The 19,132-nt window shown below is 40.2% G+C and overlaps 1 protein-coding gene across 2 annotated transcripts; it reads right to left on the minus strand.

Moving 5' to 3' along the window:
• Positions 1 to 588: 588 nt before the first annotated feature.
• On the minus strand, positions 589 to 14,865 carry hcn3 (hyperpolarization activated cyclic nucleotide-gated potassium channel 3). 2 transcript variants are annotated; one of them, XM_029731183.1, is made up of 8 exons: positions 13,703 to 14,865; positions 6,641 to 6,845; positions 5,115 to 5,315; positions 4,345 to 4,506; positions 3,887 to 4,105; positions 3,390 to 3,536; positions 1,445 to 1,685; positions 589 to 1,085 (listed from the first exon to the last, which is right to left on the minus strand). In XM_029731183.1, exons 1-8 carry the CDS (start codon positions 14,227 to 14,229, stop codon positions 883 to 885), a joined length of 1,905 nt encoding a protein of 634 aa, XP_029587043.1. In that variant the 5' UTR covers positions 14,230 to 14,865; the 3' UTR covers positions 589 to 882. The 2 variants fall into 2 exon arrangements, with proteins under 2 accessions (XP_029587043.1, XP_029587042.1); XM_029731182.1 differs by having other exon boundaries at positions 5,115 to 5,339; positions 13,703 to 14,864.
• Positions 14,866 to 19,132: the final 4,267 nt, after the last annotated feature.

The raw sequence follows: 19,132 nt of genomic DNA on the forward strand, positions 1-19,132 counted from the left end.
AAAGTACAGAGAGATCATTGGTGAAAACCTGCTCCAGAATGCTGTGGACTTCAGACTGGGGCAAAGCTTCACCTTCCAACAGGACAACGACCCTAAGCACACAGCCAAGAAAATGCAGGAGTGGCTTTGGGAAAAGTCCTGAATGTTGTTGAGTGGCCCAGCCAGAGCCCGGACTTGAATCCGATTGAAGATATTTGGAGAGACCTGAAAATAGCTGTGCAGAGATGCTCCCCATCCAACCTGACAGAGCTTGAGAGGATCTGCAGAGAAGAATGGTAGAAATTCCCCAAATTCTAGTGTGCCAAGCTAGTAGCGTCATACTCAAGAAGACTTGAGGCTGTAATCGCTGCCAAAGGTGCTTCAACAAATTACTGAGTAAAGGGTCTGAATACCCTGTTTTTGCTTTGTCATTATGGGGTATTGTGTGTAGATTGATGAGGAAAAAACCTATTTAATCAATTGTAGAATAAGGCTGTAACGTAACAAAATGTGGAAAAAGTCAAGGGGTCTAAATACTTTCCAAATGCACTGTATGTGGGGGACTGGGTGTGAAGAGGGGAGGGGGGTACTATACATTTTTATTTAATATTTTTTGTGTGTTGGTTTTGATGTGTCCATTTTGTTTTGATGTATATTACTGTTATTTTATCTGTTAAAAAGGGAAGCTCATTGATATTTTTATACACTTGTTTCCATTGTAATATGCTTCTTAATAAACATATTTGAAGCATAACTTTCTATAAGTAGGTTCCCAAACTAAAAACAAGAGCAACATGTCCATTTACTGTCTGATCTTTATCAGTTGAATGCCCTCCATCTTGTCACATAGATTTCCACTGTGCTGCCTGTGTTAGCTCTCCTCTATGAGCCCATAAGTGTCAGTCAGTCTGTGGAGAAGCTCATGAAGGGTTCTCGCCCCTGTACCCGGTCCAGGCGGTCCACAGCCACGCTCTCAAAGGCCCTCCTCATCAGCGGGTGCTCCTCCAGGACCTCGTTGAAGCTGTCCACGCTCAGGGAGTAGAGGCGGCAGTACGTATCAGCCCTCACGCTTGCCGTCCGACGTCCACGGGTCAGCAGGCAGATCTCTAAGGGAAGAGAGGAAATGTTATTCAGTTTATCCCATGTACTCAACATACATGTGATGTTAACGGTGAATAATATTTCCCAATAAAGTTGTCTGTATAAAACAGTTACATTGATTGTTTCGCAGTGTTGGGATGCAAGGGTATTAAACAGAATTGAGTAAAGAGTAGGGAAGAAGAGTAGCGATATAGAGGAAAATCAAAAAGGAAAGGATAGAAGTTAGAGAAAAGGGAGAGTAGAAACATGAGTTGAGGACAAAGGAAGAAAGTTGAGAGAAGAGTAAATCAAAGGGGTGAATGAGAAAAGAGGGTGTAAAACATTGGTGGAGAGCGCTTTTAAACCAAACTCGCAAACAGCTCACCCCCAAAGTAGGCTCCATCGCTAAGCTGTATCTCCTTTTTTCCACGGGGGAGCACGGTAACGCAGCCGTGTTGGACAAAGTACATCTTCCGCCCCAGTGTCCCCTCCCGTATGATGAAGTCATTAGGCTGAAAGACCTCAAAGCGCAGCTTGGTCAGAATCACTGTTACAAAATGAGGGTCTGTATTGGCAAACAGCGGCATGTTGGCTACCAACCCGCGGCAGTTGAAGCTCACAATTTCCTAATGGAAAAAAGAAGAGAAGAGAGGAATCATTAAGAACAGAATGTTTGTACAGTACAGGAGTACTGTAGATAGTCTGTGACAGTGAACCAGAGATAGACCACATCTTGGGCAAATATAAATAGTTTTCTTTGTCTTTCTACACTACCTGTCAAAAGTTTTAGAACACCTACTCATTCAAGGGTTTTTCTTTATTTGTACTATTTTCTACATTGTAGAATAATAGTGAAGACATCAAACTATGAAATAACACAAATGGAATCATGTAGTAACCAAAAAAGTGTTAAACAAATCAAAATATATTTTATATTTCAAATAGCCACCCTTTGCCTTGATGACAGCTTTGCACACTCTTTGCATTCTCTCAACCACATTCATAAGGTAGTCCCTGGAATGCATTTCAAATAACAGGTATGCCTTCTTAAAAGTTAACTTGGCAAGAACAGCTCAAATATGCAAAAAGAAACGAAAGTCTATCATTACTTAGACATTAGTCATCAGTCAATACGGAAAATGTCAAGAACTTGAAAGTTTCTTCAAGTGCTGTCACAAAAACCATCAAGCGCTATGATGAAACTGGCTCTCATGAGGACCACCACAGGAATGTAAGACCCAGAGTTACCTCTGCTGCAGAGGATAAGTTCATTAGAGTTATCAATGTCAGGAATTGCAGCCCAAGACACAGACACATCTCAACATCAACTGTTCAGAGGACACTGTGTGAATCAGGCCTTCATGGTCGAATTGTTGCAGAGAAACCACCACTAAAGGACACCAATAATAAGAAGAGACTTGCTTGGGCCAAGAAACACGAGCAATGGACATTAGACCGGTGGAAATCTGTCCTTTGGTCTGGAGTCCAAATTGGAGATTTTTGGTTCCAAGCGCCATTTTTTTAAGAGATGCGGTGTGGGTGAACGGATGATCTCGGCATGTGTAATTCCCACCGTAAAAGCATGGAGGAGGAGGTGCTACGGTGTGGGGGTGCTTTGCTGGTGACACTGTCTGTGATTTATTTAGAATTCAAGGCACACTTAACCAGCATGGCTACCACAGCATTCTGCAGCGATATGCCATCCCATCTGGTTGAGGCTTAGTGGGACTATCATTTGTTATTCAACAGGACAATGATCCAACACACCTCCAGGCTGTGTAAGGGCTATTTGACCAAGAAGGAGAGTGATGGAGTGCTGCATCAGATGACCTAGCCTCCACAATCCCCCGACCTCAAACAAATTGACATGGTTTGGGATGAGTTGGACCGGAGAGTGAAGGAAAAGTAGCTAACAAGTGCTCAGCATATGTGGGAACTCCTTCAAGACTGTTGTAAAAGCATTCCAGGTGAAGCTGGTTGAGAGAATGCCCAGAGTGTGCAAAGCTGTCATCAAGGAAAAGGGTGGCTATTTTGAAGAATCTAAAATCTAAAATATATTTTGATTTGTTTAACACTTTTTTGGTTATTACATGATTCCATATGTGTTATTTAATAGTTTTGATGTCTTCACTATTTTTCTACAATGTAGAAAACAGTAAAAATAAAGAAAAACCCTTGAATGAGTAGATGTTTTAAAACTTGTGTCCGTTAGTGTATGTTTGCTCCAACTGTTTTGAAAGGGGAAATGGCAAGTATGTAAGGGTATAGATAGAGAGAGAGTGAAAGAGAGAGAGAGACAGAGAAGAGATTTGAGGTGTAATGGAAAAGACCTCCTTGAGCGGGTCGCTGAGTTCTCCCAGAATACTGTCTTCGTCAAACATCTTGCCCTGGAAGCGAATCTCATAGTACTCATGGATCCTCTGCCTCACGTCCGCCGGCAGCTTATGGAACGACATGTACTGCTCCACCTGCTTATACTGAAAACATGGGTTACAGACAGAGAACATTGTGAGTGTGTCTGTTTAATTTGTTTTAACCTTATCCAGTAAGTCCTGTTGAGGTCAGAAGACCTCTTTTACAAGGGAGACCTGGCTAAGAGGCCGTCATTGTAAATAAGAATTTGTTCTTAACATACTTGCCCAGTTAAATAAAGGTTAAATAAAAAAATATATTAAAAAAGAGGGCAGCTGACTGTACATATTTGATGTAAAATATAGATTTATGTGGCACTGTACTGTGTTGAAGAAAGAACAACAATGTACTAGAGTATATGTTTCTCATCTATTTGTAAAAGTACTCTGCTCATGTGAGACAAAGAGCTGGGTACCTTATCCTGATACTGTCGGCGGGAGGCGTCTATAGACTGAACCAGGTTGGCGGCATGGCCCAGAAACATGGCATAGCAGGTGGCGCCCACAATCATACTCATGATAGTCAGCCATACGTCCGTCATGCCCTCGGGAGCCTGGGCACCATATCCTATACACAACATGTGACTCATCGCCATGAACAGGGCATATGAGTACTGTAAATGCCATGTGGAATTCTGTGAAAGAGAGAAACAAGGGGTGAGGAGGCAAGACTGAGGTAGCAAAGGGGTGTCATATTGAATAGGACGTATTCAATGTGCAGGATAATTTGATTGCTTTCTTACCTGGCTGATTATCTTGCTGACTATGTAATGTAACTTTGGGTGTTTTGAAAAGTGCTTAAAATAAAATGTATTAGTATTATTTATCGTTATAAACCACAATGGGAATTCGCCACCTTCCAGTCCTCACTCACCACCATGTTGTTCTTGGTAACCCAGCAATCTGGTGGGAAATCCTGCAACATGGGCACCATGAATTGCATGCAGCCGTCCCAATGGCACAGCAGTAGCATCATACCAATCAGGTTTACTATACGCACAACAGCACTGGCCAGGTCATAGGTCATGTGGAATATCTGAGAGGGAGAATTTGTTATAGAGTTATAGAGAGGAATGTCAACACTGGCAAGGACTTACAATGGTTGTCTCCTAAATGGCACCCTACTCCCTTAATATTGCAATACTTTTGACCAGGTCCCATAGGGCTCTGGTCAAAAATAGTGCATTTAAAAGGTACAGGGTGCCATTTGGGACATATCAATAATTATGTGGTATACAGTGAGCTCCAAAAGTATTGGGACAGTGACATTTTTTGGTATATTTTATACAATACCTTTTCTCCCCTAAAATGGGGGGACTATGTACAACAAGTGCTGTAATTTCACCTGATATGAATGAAAATATCCTTAAGTTAAATAATTTGAACTCCAGGTGCTGGAGTACAGAGCGTAATGAACAAATATGTGCCAATGTCCCAATACTTTTGGAGCTCACTGTATTCATGCTAATAGAGAGGTATGGGTATTGGATCAATTTCTAGACAGTATGAGTATGAGTGAATCTTTGACTGAGTGATTTTACAATGTGAGTGTGTAAGTAAACAGCGTTTAAGTATATAGCCTAATCCTACATGAAATATGCTCACAGTCCACAATAAAACTCTGTCCTTCCCCCTCTCCCTCACCTCCTCCCACTGATGGATGTAGCGGATGAAGCGGGACAGTCTCAGGAGGCGCAGCAGGCTGAGGATCTTGGTGAAGCGGACGATACGGAGAGCACGGGCCGTGCGGTACACATCCGAAGCCTCCATCTGGGCCTCCAGGTCCACTATCAGGAAGATGTAGTCCATTGGGATGGAGGAGATGAAGTCCACCACGAACCAAGTCTTCAGGTAACGCATACGGATCACCTATGATTAAATTATTGATTGACTGATTGATTTGACCTTCATTAAATCACTGACTAAAACTGTATTTGTTAAGCACATTTCATACAATAAAATGCATCAGTGCAAAGGGTTTCACCTAGCTACAGAATGAATACTTGTCCCTGACCATAGAGAGCCCTTGGTTCTCTATGGTGTAGTAGGTCAGGGCGCGACTATAGGGTGATCTTGTATGTCTATTTCTATGTTGGTGCAAATATGTTTCCCAATTAGAGGCAGCTGTTTATCGTTGCCTCTGATTGGGAATCATATTTAGGTAGCTATTTCCCCACCTGTGTTTTGTGGAATATTGATTGATTGTTAGTGTGTTTGGGCACGACGTCCTCACGGTCTTTGTAAGTTTTGTTATTTTGTTTTGTTAGTTTCACTTAAATAAATATGTGGAACTATACTCACACTGCGCCTTGGTCTGCTCATTTCCAAGAACGTGACAATAACAAAAAATAAAACATATATAATCACTTCTAGACAAGGTGTAAATAGATATTAGTAGTAAAATAACAGCGGACTTGAGAGACTAATGCAGCAAAGCCTGTCACTAGCAATAACACATATACTCCCCACCGGAGACTGGGGTTCAGCTGCACCATTGAGAGCATCTTGACGCTGCATCATCGCTTGGTATGGCAACTGCTCGGCATCTGACTGTAAGGAGCTAAAGAGGGTAGTGCATATGGCCCAGTACATCACTGGGGCCGAACTCCTTGCCATCCAGGACCTATATACCAGCCAGTGTCAGAGGAAGGCCCTAAAAATTGTCAAAGACTCCAGCCACCCAAGTCATAGACTGTTCTCTCTGCTACCGCACAGCAAGCGGTACCAAGTCTGGGACCAAAAGGCACCTGAACAGCTTCTACCCTCAAGCCTTAAGACTAATGAACAGTTAGTAACATGGCTACCTGGACCATTTACATGATATATCCTGATTGCCTAGCCACTTTTATCCTTACCCACATGTACATACTGTATTATCTCAACTACCTTTTACCCCTGCACATTGACTCAGCACTGGTACTCCTTGTATATAGTCTCTTTATTGTTTTTATTTTTTTATTTAGCAATTATTTGTCTTACTTTTTAACTCTGCATTGTTGGGAATGGGCTCATAAGTGAGCATTTCAAAGTAAAATCTACACCTGTTGTATTCTCAGCATGTGACCAATAAAATTTGATTTGAAATACCTGTGTCCACCCTTCTTACTGTTCTCCCATTTGCCAATATCCCCCTTTGTTTCCAGCTGTCTTGAAAATGAGTGAAATGTAACCTTGGGGTCCAGGATGATCTGGTCGTCTCCCTCTAGGACGCCCGTGCGGAAGTTGAGGACCAGGTCGACCAGGAAGCAGGTGTCAGAGATGACGTTGAAGGAGATCCAGGGCAAAGTTTTCTGGTCTTCGAAGAAGGTGATGCCCCAGGGGAGGATGACCAGGTTGCACATCATCAGGAGTAGCATCACAATGTCCCAATAGAACCTGGATAGGACGGGGGGTTGAGGTCAGGGAGTTGGAAAGAGCACAAACAGATCTGGGAACAGGCTGAGAGAGTAGGTCATTGTTACAGAAATCTTGTATTTCCACATCAAATGAAAGTATTGTGTTTCCACGGTATGTAAAGTTACTGTCAAACTTCAGGATCCAGAATAGTGAAATTGACTATCGCTCTTTCTATAAATGTGGGTACCAGAGAGGCTTTACTACACCGAGCAACTTGTTACAGCTGTGTCATAAAACATTACATTCTGTCAATGCATTTATGGCAATGTAAATTGTTGTTATATCATATATTAAGCATTAATCAGTGAAATCACACATCTAACTTGAACCCTGTAAAAATCCTGGATCTAGTTGTTGGACAGTTTTTTTGCATAGAGGTCTCCGAAATGCAGTGTAACTACATAACATTTCAAAACTCCATATGTTGTTTTAAAAAAAAAAAAAAATGTACTTAACCTTTAACCTTAACTAGGCAAGTCAGTTAAGAACAAATTCTTACTTACAATGACGGCGGTTATGGGGTAAAACAGTTTTCATTGGCACACAAATCCCCCAAAAATCAGTTGGACAGGCATTTATTTCATTTCCATAGACGTGCCCATTTTTTCACGGGTCCTCCTATGTGCGCGCTTGCACGCATTTTTTAAATGGGTGTAATAGTAAAGACCATAGATAGGCAGCTTGTGAGTTTCAAGTTTGGGGAAGCTTACAATTTATCCTACCATTTCTACCGCTCTGCGTGCCAGTTATGAATATTTATATATGCACATTTTGGTGGAACAGTTGCATTTCAATAATAATGTTTTCGTTTCTCAAATCATTGTCACGTGGTCACTCATACAAATCTGAAGTAAAATGATAAAAATCCAAAAGTTAAAATTCCAACTATGGGTATAGCACTAGCCTATGCCATATGGACAAATTGATACACTGTGATCTGCTAGTCGATTACCTATCAACTGGACTCCATAACATCATCCTTTTCAATAGAAAGTGCAAACATAACGGCATAACATTAAGTTCTTAACAGTCAAGTCATAACAATTGAAAAAGCATGACATTTTCTTTTTACTTCAATTGTCATCTTCCTTTTTTTTTATAAACAGAGGACAAGTTAACACAGTCTCTTGCTTACAGAGTAAGCCTGTCCGGTGGCTTGCACAGCCGACCCACCCGTGAGTAAGTATTGGCTCTGACAGGGGTAGGATTAGGGCCACGAGCTGGAGAGCTTGGTGGGGTAGAAGAATCACTTTCAATTGGTTCATGTCTCAATTCTGCATGTTCTGGTTTGTCTGCTGGCGGCTAAATAAATGAGAGCATATAACTCAGAGATAGAGTATAGCCAATACAACAGTAGGCCTATAATTTCCATCATTATTTAAGTAAAATACATAGGACTAAAGATTGTTATGGGTGTAAGATGGCACAGTGATGCCATCTGTTGGTAAATGTTAATTACTGCAACTCCAGTGTTTTTACCGGTGTGCTTGAAATACCCGGATGTATTGCAATATACTGAACAAGACTGGTTACTCGCATCAATGCCTCTGTCTCGTCATTTAACATTCAAACCAAGATTACCAAAAAAAACAGTAGAAAATATCCTGATGAAAATGTTGGTTCTTTCAATCACATGAATCTCTTCTCCGTCTGTTAGCCTCCCTTTCTGTCTTGACTTGCGCTATTGCTAGTGAAGTTCAAAATTGTATCAAGAGCTCACGCTGTGGTTAACGAACTTGCAACATTGTATTAACTAGCCTATTACACCGTGACCTCAAAGTTTCCTGCGCCAGTGAGCTCCAAGCTGTTTTTTTTTTTTACGTTTCCACTGGATATATGGGATCACGTGTAAGGCCCGCCCATAACGCCGGCCCTGGCTGTTGTCATAGTCATAGCGCATGCGATGAAACAAAAGCCCACGTGCAGGAAAAAAAGGTGTTCAGGAGGAATGTCCAGAATATTTTGGTGTCTCATTCGTTACACCGGTGAAGACAGTTGTGCCTGGATCCACGTTGGATCTAATATCCCTAGCGAATTGATGCTGATCATCTGTTGTCTGCTTGATTTACAGCATGGTCTCATTAGATATAACAGAAAAAAGCATCAAGGTAATGTTTTTGTGCCTCGGATTGGACACAGAGTAATACTGTGCGCAATTGTGTATTGCGCAAAATCCTACGCTATCCCTATGAATTATATTGACAACAAATTACCAAGCCTAGTGGGCTTCTTCAAAATATGATCTAGTAATGAAATGGTTTTACCCCAACAGAGTAAGTTAGCCTGCAATTTTAAACAATACAAGGGGCTTGAAGTAGTCTAACGTTACTTAAACTATATTTTTTTGACCTCAGAAATTCAAGTACTAGCATAGGCCAACCTTGAAAATCATACATTTCCTCAATGTGGTATTTGAAACGGCCTTGTAATTAGTGTAGCCAATGTATAAGTTCTCCTGGTCCCTTATACGTTTCCGTGAATCAGTTTTTGTGAGAGATGTGCCTGGCCATTTTCGTTTTTTCCCGCCACTTCAATTGAGAGGTTTTGTTCTACTCTGTTGCGGTAAAACCATGTGCGGTTATTACAAGGACAACATCATCCAATGCTGGCTTCAACTTGGCTTTCCATAAAAATCCTTCCATTACAAAAGGAACCTGTTTTTTTGGTAGCTTGTGGTTAGAGCATTGGGCCAGTAACCGAAAGGTTGCTGAATCGAATCCCTGAGGTGACAAAGTAAAAATCTGGTGTTCTGCCCGTTCCCCAGTAGACTGTCATTGTAAATAAGAATTTGTTCTTAACTGACTTGCCTAGTTAAATCAAGGTTAAATTAAAAAAAATATATATATATATATATATACATAGGCTACAGAAAAATGAATCCAATTTATTTAGTCAGGCAAGTCCACATTATTCTCACATCTTTTAGAATGTAATAATAATTTGAATATCAATGCATTGGCAAGTAATTATTCTTAAAGTGGCGATGGCCTACTTTTTGTAAAAAAATGTGCATGCTTTTTGGGGGGGGGTTCTATATTAGGCCTTATATGTACAATTACAATTGTATAATATTGAGGTCCTTGAAAATTACAATTAAGTGTTTGAAAAAGTCACCGAAAGTCCTTGAATTTGACTTGCCAATGTCTGTATGAACCCTGCTTGAAGGATGTATAGTCCTATGTTGTTGTATAGGTGGAGTTATGGGCCGATTTCCATAGATTCCTCGAAATACACATGTGGAACTGCATACATTTTTTACAATTCTAACCATTTTGAAATGTTGATCCCAATGTCACACATTGGCCCCATTATTTATAGAAAGACCCATATCTATTGTATGACATCAGCATTTCCCCTGTTCGAAATGCTCTCGTAACTGTCAGACACTTGTTGCCACTAAATTGAAATGTATGTTGAGTGAAATTTGAACTCAAGTGACAGGAGTACCCCTTGACATAATAGTGTCACAAAGATAAAGGCCAAGCAAGCCCATCCACTCAGAACAGTGATAGATGTCCAATGAGTCGTTTCTGAGTGCTACTGAGCCTAACACAGACAGTCCCTGCTGTAAAAGGAAAGCCATTCATTAAAAATGTACATCACACCAAGTAGGCCTACAGCATCCTCAGCAAACTTCCATGAAGAGAAACAGAGGAGGGTCTGCTACAGTACAATATAAATTGGTTTAATAATGCACTAGTTAGTACACTAAAGCTGGGAACACTCCAAGACTTCTACAGCACTGTCATGATGTTGGCCTGTGGGTAAGGTTTATGACCCCCCCCATAAATACCTTTCTCCCTTCCCCTCTCTAGAGAGTCTGGGAACATCAAACAAATGGGGAAAAGGAACCATATTTCGGTAATAGAACCAGTTGGAAATATGCGTTGGAACTTAATGAGTATGGATGTCAGTTCGGTTGTCATCTGAGACATTAGGACTGATGACAGGACGACATAAACTGTACCTGGGAAAGTCTACATATTCTAGTTATCAAATTCACATGGAATTGTTGTGCAAGTTAAATGTTTGATATTGAAACTGTTTGTCAGAAGATTAAATGTAATTTTAGCTTCCAAATGAGAGAATTGGGTTTTCATAAGGAAAGTGCCCTGCTTAATCAGTGGCCCGCCCCTGTGAAGAGACAGGGGTTATAAACGATGAAACACACCCTTCTCCCCTCGCCACTATATAAGACAATGACACAATGTAACCAGGGTTCCACTACGTGAGGTCTGCAGCCTCTGCGTTAAAAGGACACACATGTCAAGTACAGAACTAAGCCAACCTCGGCGTGAGCTTTGGTTGCGAATGGTATGAACTTTGAACTTATTCACTACAGAAGTGATACTTCCTAGCCGTTGCGTTAGCAGCGGCCGCTGTAGACGTGGGCTAGGAAAGGACGGACGGCCTATCTAGTCTAACACACGACGAAGACACTACAACGTATCCAACTTACCACCAGTGACATTCTTCCGAGGACAGGAAGATCTCTGTTGGCCAACACGGCCAGCATCTACAACCAACCTACCGAAGCGCAGCTCAGAGTAAATATTTATTGCATTTTCCTTTTCCAAATGGGCGGTAATTTAGAATGCATACGATAATGTATTTACGATGGCATAGCAAAGCTGTTTATGTGTTCCTCAGTCTTTCTGCTCTTTCATTCAAGCCCAACCCCCTTTCTTTGTGTAACCGCCATGTCGGCTCCGTCCACCAGGTTCGTTTTCTGTATGACATAATTTGCATTCTGTGTATATGTAATTCTGTGTGATTAGTTTAGGTATTTGGTAAATAAATAATTAAACCCAATTTTGTATTGCTGATTCAACTTGTTAGCCAGGGTTCGTGAAGATAACCAAGAATTTACAACTTTCATTATGAGACTGAAAATAAGGTGACAATTAATATTGACTGCTATCGATGTAAAATAATACTACGTTTTTAATAATTTATTCGGAAGATAACGGCTCTATAAACACTCTTCCGGGGTGTCCCGACTTTCTAGTTAATTACATTTACATGACTAGCTAATCAGGTGATATTAATTACAGAGAAAGGATTTTATAGGATAGCATGTCATATCACTTAATCCGGCATAGCCAAAGACACGACAGTACATACAGAGATGACCGCATGTTGTCACATAAGCTCTCATTATCTTGCAATGTTTACTTGGTTTGGGTGTAATTGCTATGTCCAAAGTGGTCTCAGTCACTCAGTGGATCTCTTTGCCACTGAATGCCTGCGTCCAATGGCACCCTATAGTGCACTACTTCTGACAAGGGCCCTTTGAGCTCGGGTCAAAAGAAGTGCACTATAAAGGTAACAGAGTGCCAGAATAGAGTGCCATTTGGGATGTAAGCAGTGGTGAAAGTAGATTTAATTTCTTCCTGGTACTGGTGTGTGCACACGCTTGTGTGTGTACAAACATTTTTTATTTTCTTGACATCTTTGTTTTAATTATTGTAATAGGATCATGTCTTACCGGTACGTTACCCTGTATGGGTACCCATACCATACCAGACCTTACCGGCTTACTTTCCCCCGGCCTCCCTTCCTCTAAGTTTTTTACCTGCACTCAAGTAATGGCAGTTTAAAAGTAGCTGTTTGTAGTTGTACTGTAAATCCACAACAAGAGAGTATATTCTCACTTGCCCTTATTACTTATTACTTACTCTATAAATGTATGTGAGCACATGTGTGCATTCAAGTTTCAGAACAGTTTCCTTTTTAGATTGATAACATTGGTAAAGCAATCAATTGGATGTATAGATGTATGTTTTCAAAACCCACACCCATTAAAGTGAAGGTTGAACATAAGGTTGAAGAGGGCAGAGGGCAGACCTACAGTAATCTTCCTCTCATCTGTCTCAGTATTTATGACATAATACAGGGCAAGATTGGAATTATGGGGTTTCTTCTTGTTGGCAATAATCCCTTAGCATGGATTTAACCTAACTGTCTGGCATTGACCTATATAGTGTTGAGTACACGTGGAAAATGTATGATGTTTATATATAGACATTAAAGCCACTGCCACATCCATTGACTGGCTTTACTATATGTTCCATGAAAAGTGTTTGGATAAAAATCTTAAAAGCTGAACACACTCCAATTGAAAATGATAAGATTCTTGAATTGATTGCAACTTTTGTGGGAGTTTGGATTAGTACGTGCATGGGATTTGAACATTTCCTTTAGGGTTAGGTTTACAGACAGGGCGAGACACAAAGGAACGCAGGGTTCTGCTCTAATCCAGATGATCTCATTCAATATACTGTATCACTAATCAAATCCCTTCATCTTCTTATCGACAGTGCAGGCTGCCCTTGAAAAATAAATCATAGCAGGTTTTTACCCTCTAACATCCATCTACTTACTGTACACTTGGGGACGGTTTCCAGTACAGAAGTCAAGCCTACTCCTGGACTAAAAAGCTTTTTCAATGGAGATTCTCCATTGATCTTGCTTTTTCTAGACTAAAAAGCATTTTCTTGCTTTTGACTCCAGGACCAGGTGTAATCTGTGTCCAGGACACTGCCCTTGATGTAACTAGTTTGTGAGGCCTACGTAATAAAGCATTTTTGAGTTGCTATGATATGTTTAGAAGTTATGGACAATAAATAGCACGTTATCATGGATGGTTCTATCTAATCTGAAACAAAATTGCATCATGGATGGTTGTAATCTGAACTGGATTATTAATCTGAGTCATTGAAAAATCTGATTGGCCTCCCCCATTGGTCTTGCCACTCAGTCTAGGCTTCTTTTTATTTTTCCAATCCTCTGTGCTCTCTATGTAGCCCTGTTCCACTCCCACTTCTCTGAGTTACCTGAAGTCACTGTAGGGGTGGATGATCCACACTCCAAAGGATTTGACCCTGGCCTGCTCTGCTGCCACGCCCTTGTGACTACCAAACATGCGCAGGGAGAACTTGTTGACCCCTGGCTGGAGCAGTGCCCCAAACTGCCTCTGAAAGTAGGTGGACTGGTCCACATGGTCATTCTCCTCCGTCTCTGAGGCCTGAGTAGAAGTGATGACTTCTGCTCCTTTGGAGAATGTGGTAGTGGCGGTATTGGTGGTGGTTGTGTCAGGTTCTGCTGACACCCACAGTTGGCCCTTGGGATCTGCTGTGGTGCTGTGATGGTCATTGTATTGGGAGTTGACAATGGAATTAAGTCTCTTACTAACATTGCTCCCTAGATCTTCCTTTTGGGAGGACTGGGAGGATGAGCTCCATGTGGCAAAGGCGCGGAAGCTGCCCCTGGTGCTGCCTCGGTGCCTGGACTCCCCATTGCGGGCAGGGCTCTCCCCCACACATGTCTGTCCATCAATACTTCTTGTAGGACTAGTATCCATCTTTACACCATGTAGGTTACCTTCATCAGCCCCTGAATGACAGAGGATGAGCACAGTCTCTTTTTCTTCCAATATAAAAAACAGAAATTAGATTTCTATATATGTTTTTCAGAACTTGCTTCAAGGAACAAAACAACGACAGTAAAAATCGGCTATTCTGGTCAGCCTATTCTGCAGCCCGTCGAAACGCACGAATGCACGCTAAAACCAACATAAATATAGCCTGATGCATACATTTGACATGATTACTGTTCAAAAGAAAACTTCGAATCAACAATACGCATTTGATTAACAACCTTAAAATATGGCAACCTTTTCTTGCGTGTAGTGTCCTCCACTTGATAGCCTAAATGTCCACAGATTATTCCTCCATACATCCAGACATTGATAAAATAGGTAGGCTAGTTCATCAAAGAAAAGTTGCAACGTTGCTCAATAAGTACTTTCTCTTTAGTTCTTCTATTACAACTAGTATACAAATAAATACACCTTGTTTAGTGCTTGCAAAGGTTCTTCTAAGTGGGTCTTGCTCCTAAACACTGCTGGTATGCACATAAATAGCCTGCACAGATAAGTGTCTCAATGTAATCGGATTGTTGTCATGACGGCGGAGTTCCTGTCACCTCTCTCTCATCCTGCTACTACGGAATGTCCCGCTCCCGACGGAGACTCGCGAGTCTCGAAGGCGCACGTGTCGGATTTGCAAAGTTTACCTGTTGCTGCAGGAGCAACAAATGACAGGGGGACAACACCAACATAGCACAAGGAGATGGAGATCTTAGAGGGGTAATCTTCTCCTTAAAAAAAAATTAAGTACCGCCTGAAGTTACTAACAAAGAGTAGGCTAAACTAACAGTAACTGAATATTTATTGCAACATCTACCCCCAATTGCTGATTATTCAAGGTGAATTCCATAGGCCCCCTCTTGAGTGTGTGTATGTAGCCATGCATGCTTTTGTTTGTGATGATTAGCTCCATAGAACATTAACAATAATATAAGCAGGACTGATTACATGTAACAAAGAAACAAAGAAACTGTAACTGTAATCAGTTACATTACAAGCAAAAATATTGTAATCAGATTACAGATGCTTTAGAAAACTATATATATTTATATATATATGTTTTTATATATATATTATTATTTTAGGGGGGTAGATCAGCTTTAATATTGCAGATAGATTGTAGCTTCATTTCCAATCCACCATATATGTTTTTTGTAAATATATACAGTACCAGTCAAAAGTTGACACATCTACTCATTCAAGGGTTTTTCTTTATTTTTACTATTTTGTAGAATAATAGTGAAGACATCAAAACTATGAAATAACACATATGGAATCATGTAGTAACCAAAAAAAGGTTAAAACATCAAAATATATTTTAGATTTTAGATTCTTCAAAGTAGCCACCCTTTGCCTTGATGACAGCTTTGCACACTCTCAACCAGCTTCATGAGGTAGTCACCTGGAATGTATTTCAATCAACAGTTGTACCTTGTTAAAAGTTCATTTGTGGAATTTCTTTCCTTCTTAATATGTTTGAGCCAATCAGTTGTGTTGTGACAAGGTTCGTGTGGTATACAGAAGATAGCCCTATTTGGTGGAACAAGCTCCCTCACGACGCCAGGACAGCGGAGTCAATCACCACCTTCCGGAGACACCTGAAACCCCACCTCTTTAAGGAATACCTGGGATAGGATATAGTAATCCTTCTAACCCCCAACCCCCCTAAAATATATAGATGTACTATTGTAAAGCGGTTGTTCCACTGGATATCATAAGGTGAATGCACCAATTTGTAAGTCGCTCTGGATAAGAGCGTCTGCTAAATGACTTAAATGTAAAATGTAAATGTATTTGGTAAAATATCAAGTCCATATGTGACCGACCACCTTGAATAGGTCTTATGTAGCAATATTTGAAATTGTGTTGTTTTACATTGAATGACAGCAGAGAAATAGAGCTACAAAATGGTATATCATACACTGCATTTTTGAGGAACAATGGGAAAGTAATTCTGCTTTGAAAGTTGATAAACTTGTAACCTCAATTTTGAGAAAATGGCCTTTGAATGTTTTGGTACTACTGCTGGAGAGCTCTCCTTTGTCTACACCAATTCAGCATTGTTCACACTCTCTTAAGCCAGCCCCACCCATTTCTTTAATGCAGGGATACATGGTTAAGTAAGTAGCCTCTGACTTCCCCCAATGGTGAGCCACTTCACTGTAATGTCATATGATTATGAACCTAACCTTCAATACATGAGACTGTTATTCAGTCTAAGGAATCAATATATAGAGCCTTACAGTGTCAAACAATGGTGTTTGTGGGATTATGGACTTGAAACTTGTGATTTTAACTTCCATAATGAAGGTTTGAAAGTTAGTACACACTGTCGTTTGAGAAAAAGGTGTTAGCATTCATGCTTACATGACAGCTTCCAGTAGGAAATTATATGCACTCACAACTTTCCCCTTCTCTTTTACAGTGATATGAGAGAACTGACTTATGCTATAACTGAAGAACAATCTGCTATTGGAGAATCCCACCAAGAATACATATAGCCTAAATCACTGTGACCATTTGTCAATGATTGTACAAACAGTAATTCAAATATTTGTAGAAGGAATTACATTTTCTGCCAAAACCTCACCTCAGATTTTCTAAACAATTCCAGAAAGTGATTTGGAATGGTCAAATCATTACAATGGTAATCAAGTCGATTTAAAATATTTACTATATAATAGAAAGTAATAATATTTACTATATAATAGAAAGTAATAAGCTGGATTTGCTGGATTCATTATCTCTACATGTAATTTGATATTTAAATTATACTGAATTATAAATTAGTGTTGTGATGGAGGTATCCTTCCGAATACACATTCTTGTAATAAAAAATACAATTAAATCTCGGTTCATAAACGTGTATATTACATCAAGGAAATACTGCTGTGGTGACCAGTCAAATACAAGCTTGTTCCTTGTTCATGTAAAACATTCCCCATGCCCAGAAAACACTACAGTCACCAGTGAAAGTCTACACACGCCTTGCACAGACTTAAAATGAAATCTAAAAAGTTTTTCAGGATCAAAAGACATGAAAGGAGCAAAGCCCAGGTAAAATGTTAGAGGAAAACCTGGTTCAGTCTTCTGAAAACCTAACAGTTGGATATTTTTATTTTTCAGCGGGACCATTTCACAAGGTTTAATGCCAACGACACACCAGAACGGCTTTCCAAAAGGTGTTGAGTGTTCCTGAGTGGTCCAGTCTCAGTTCTGATTTTAAATTTGCTTGAAAATCAGAGACAAAGTTTGAATACTGCTGTCCATCAATGATTCCCAACCAAATGTAATGAGCTTGAGCAATTTTGACAAAAACAATGGATAAATGTTGCCATATTCCGCCAGCCTTGCTGGCGGAATATTATTCAAAATGATTTACAGCTGTAATGGCTGCCAAAGGTGCTTCCATCAAGTATTAACTCTGGTGTGTGAAGACATACTCTTAGAAAAAAATATACTATCTACCTGTTTCTAGGTAGAACCTTTTCGGGAACACAAAGGGTTTTCCAATGGGGACAGCCGAAGAACCCTATTAGAGCCTTTTTTCTAACACGGAACCCAAACCGGCTGCGAGCGTGCACCATCGTGCATACATTTATTTTGTCCCCACACCAAACGCGATCACGACACACAGGTTAAAATATCAAACCAAACTCTGAACCAATTATATTAATTTCGGGACAGGTCGAAAAGCGTTAAACATTTATGGCAATTTCGCTAGTTAGCTTGCACTTGCTAGCTAATTTGTCCTATTTAGCTAGCTTGCTGTTGCTAGCTAATTTGTCCTGGGATATAAACATTGAGTTGTTATTTTACCTGAAATGCACAAGGTCCTCTACTCCGCCAATTAATCCACACATAAAACAGTCAATTAAATTGTTTCTAGTCATCTCTCTTCCTTCCAGGCTTTTTCTTCTCTTGATTTTATATTGCGATTGGCAACTTTTATAAATTAGGTGCATTACCGCCACTGACCTCGTTCTTCTTTCAAACCCCGAAATGGGTATAACCAATGAGGAAATGGCACGTGGGTACCTGCTTCTATAAACCAATGAGGAGATGGGAGAGGCAGGACTTGCAGCGCGATCTACGTCAGAAATAGAACTGATTTCTATTTTAGCCCTAGGCAACGCAGACGCTCGTTGGCGCGCGCGGGCAGTGTGGCTGCAATATTTGAATAATATAGATTTCTAAATTTATTTTGCAACGTGCACATGACGCGAGCGGTGTGGTTAGCCTGTTAGAGTGTACACGATCAAAACATATTTGTTCACTGGAAAATGTTCTATAATTTTCTTTAACTTTGAAAATGTGGAGTAGATTGTGGAGATCTGTAGGCGGAAAACAATTCTAATTTAATTCCTTTTTAAATGTAATTTTAAAACAGCAAAATGTGAAGATTGTGCAAGGGGTGTATAGACTTCCACTCTGCACTGTATGTCCTGCCATGACATCACAAGGAAGCCATATATTTCTGTGTAAAAAATCAACTATTTTCTATAACCTGTCCCTAATGTAATCCCCAATGCAGAACATGGAATGAATTATTATCTGGAGAAGTACAATATAGACAATACATCAGTATTGCTTTTCTTGTAGACATTTTATTGTTTGGTTTTTACAGAATAATTTCACAAAATGTAATTGTTCGGTAAGAATAGAATTAAAGTTATCACAAACATTTATTGAAGACTGACTCTCTATCAGAGGTGATTAATCTGGGTAGTTGAATTGCCTTGTGGATGAAAGAATATTCCAAGGTGTGAAAAGGCTGCCACTGTAAGGGGTCAAAGAGCATACAACTGAGGAAGCTTTGACCCTAATTAAGTATACA

This window comes from Salmo trutta, chromosome 34 (assembly GCF_901001165.1).
Source record: "Salmo trutta chromosome 34, fSalTru1.1, whole genome shotgun sequence".
Taxonomy (NCBI): domain Eukaryota; kingdom Metazoa; phylum Chordata; class Actinopteri; order Salmoniformes; family Salmonidae; genus Salmo; species Salmo trutta.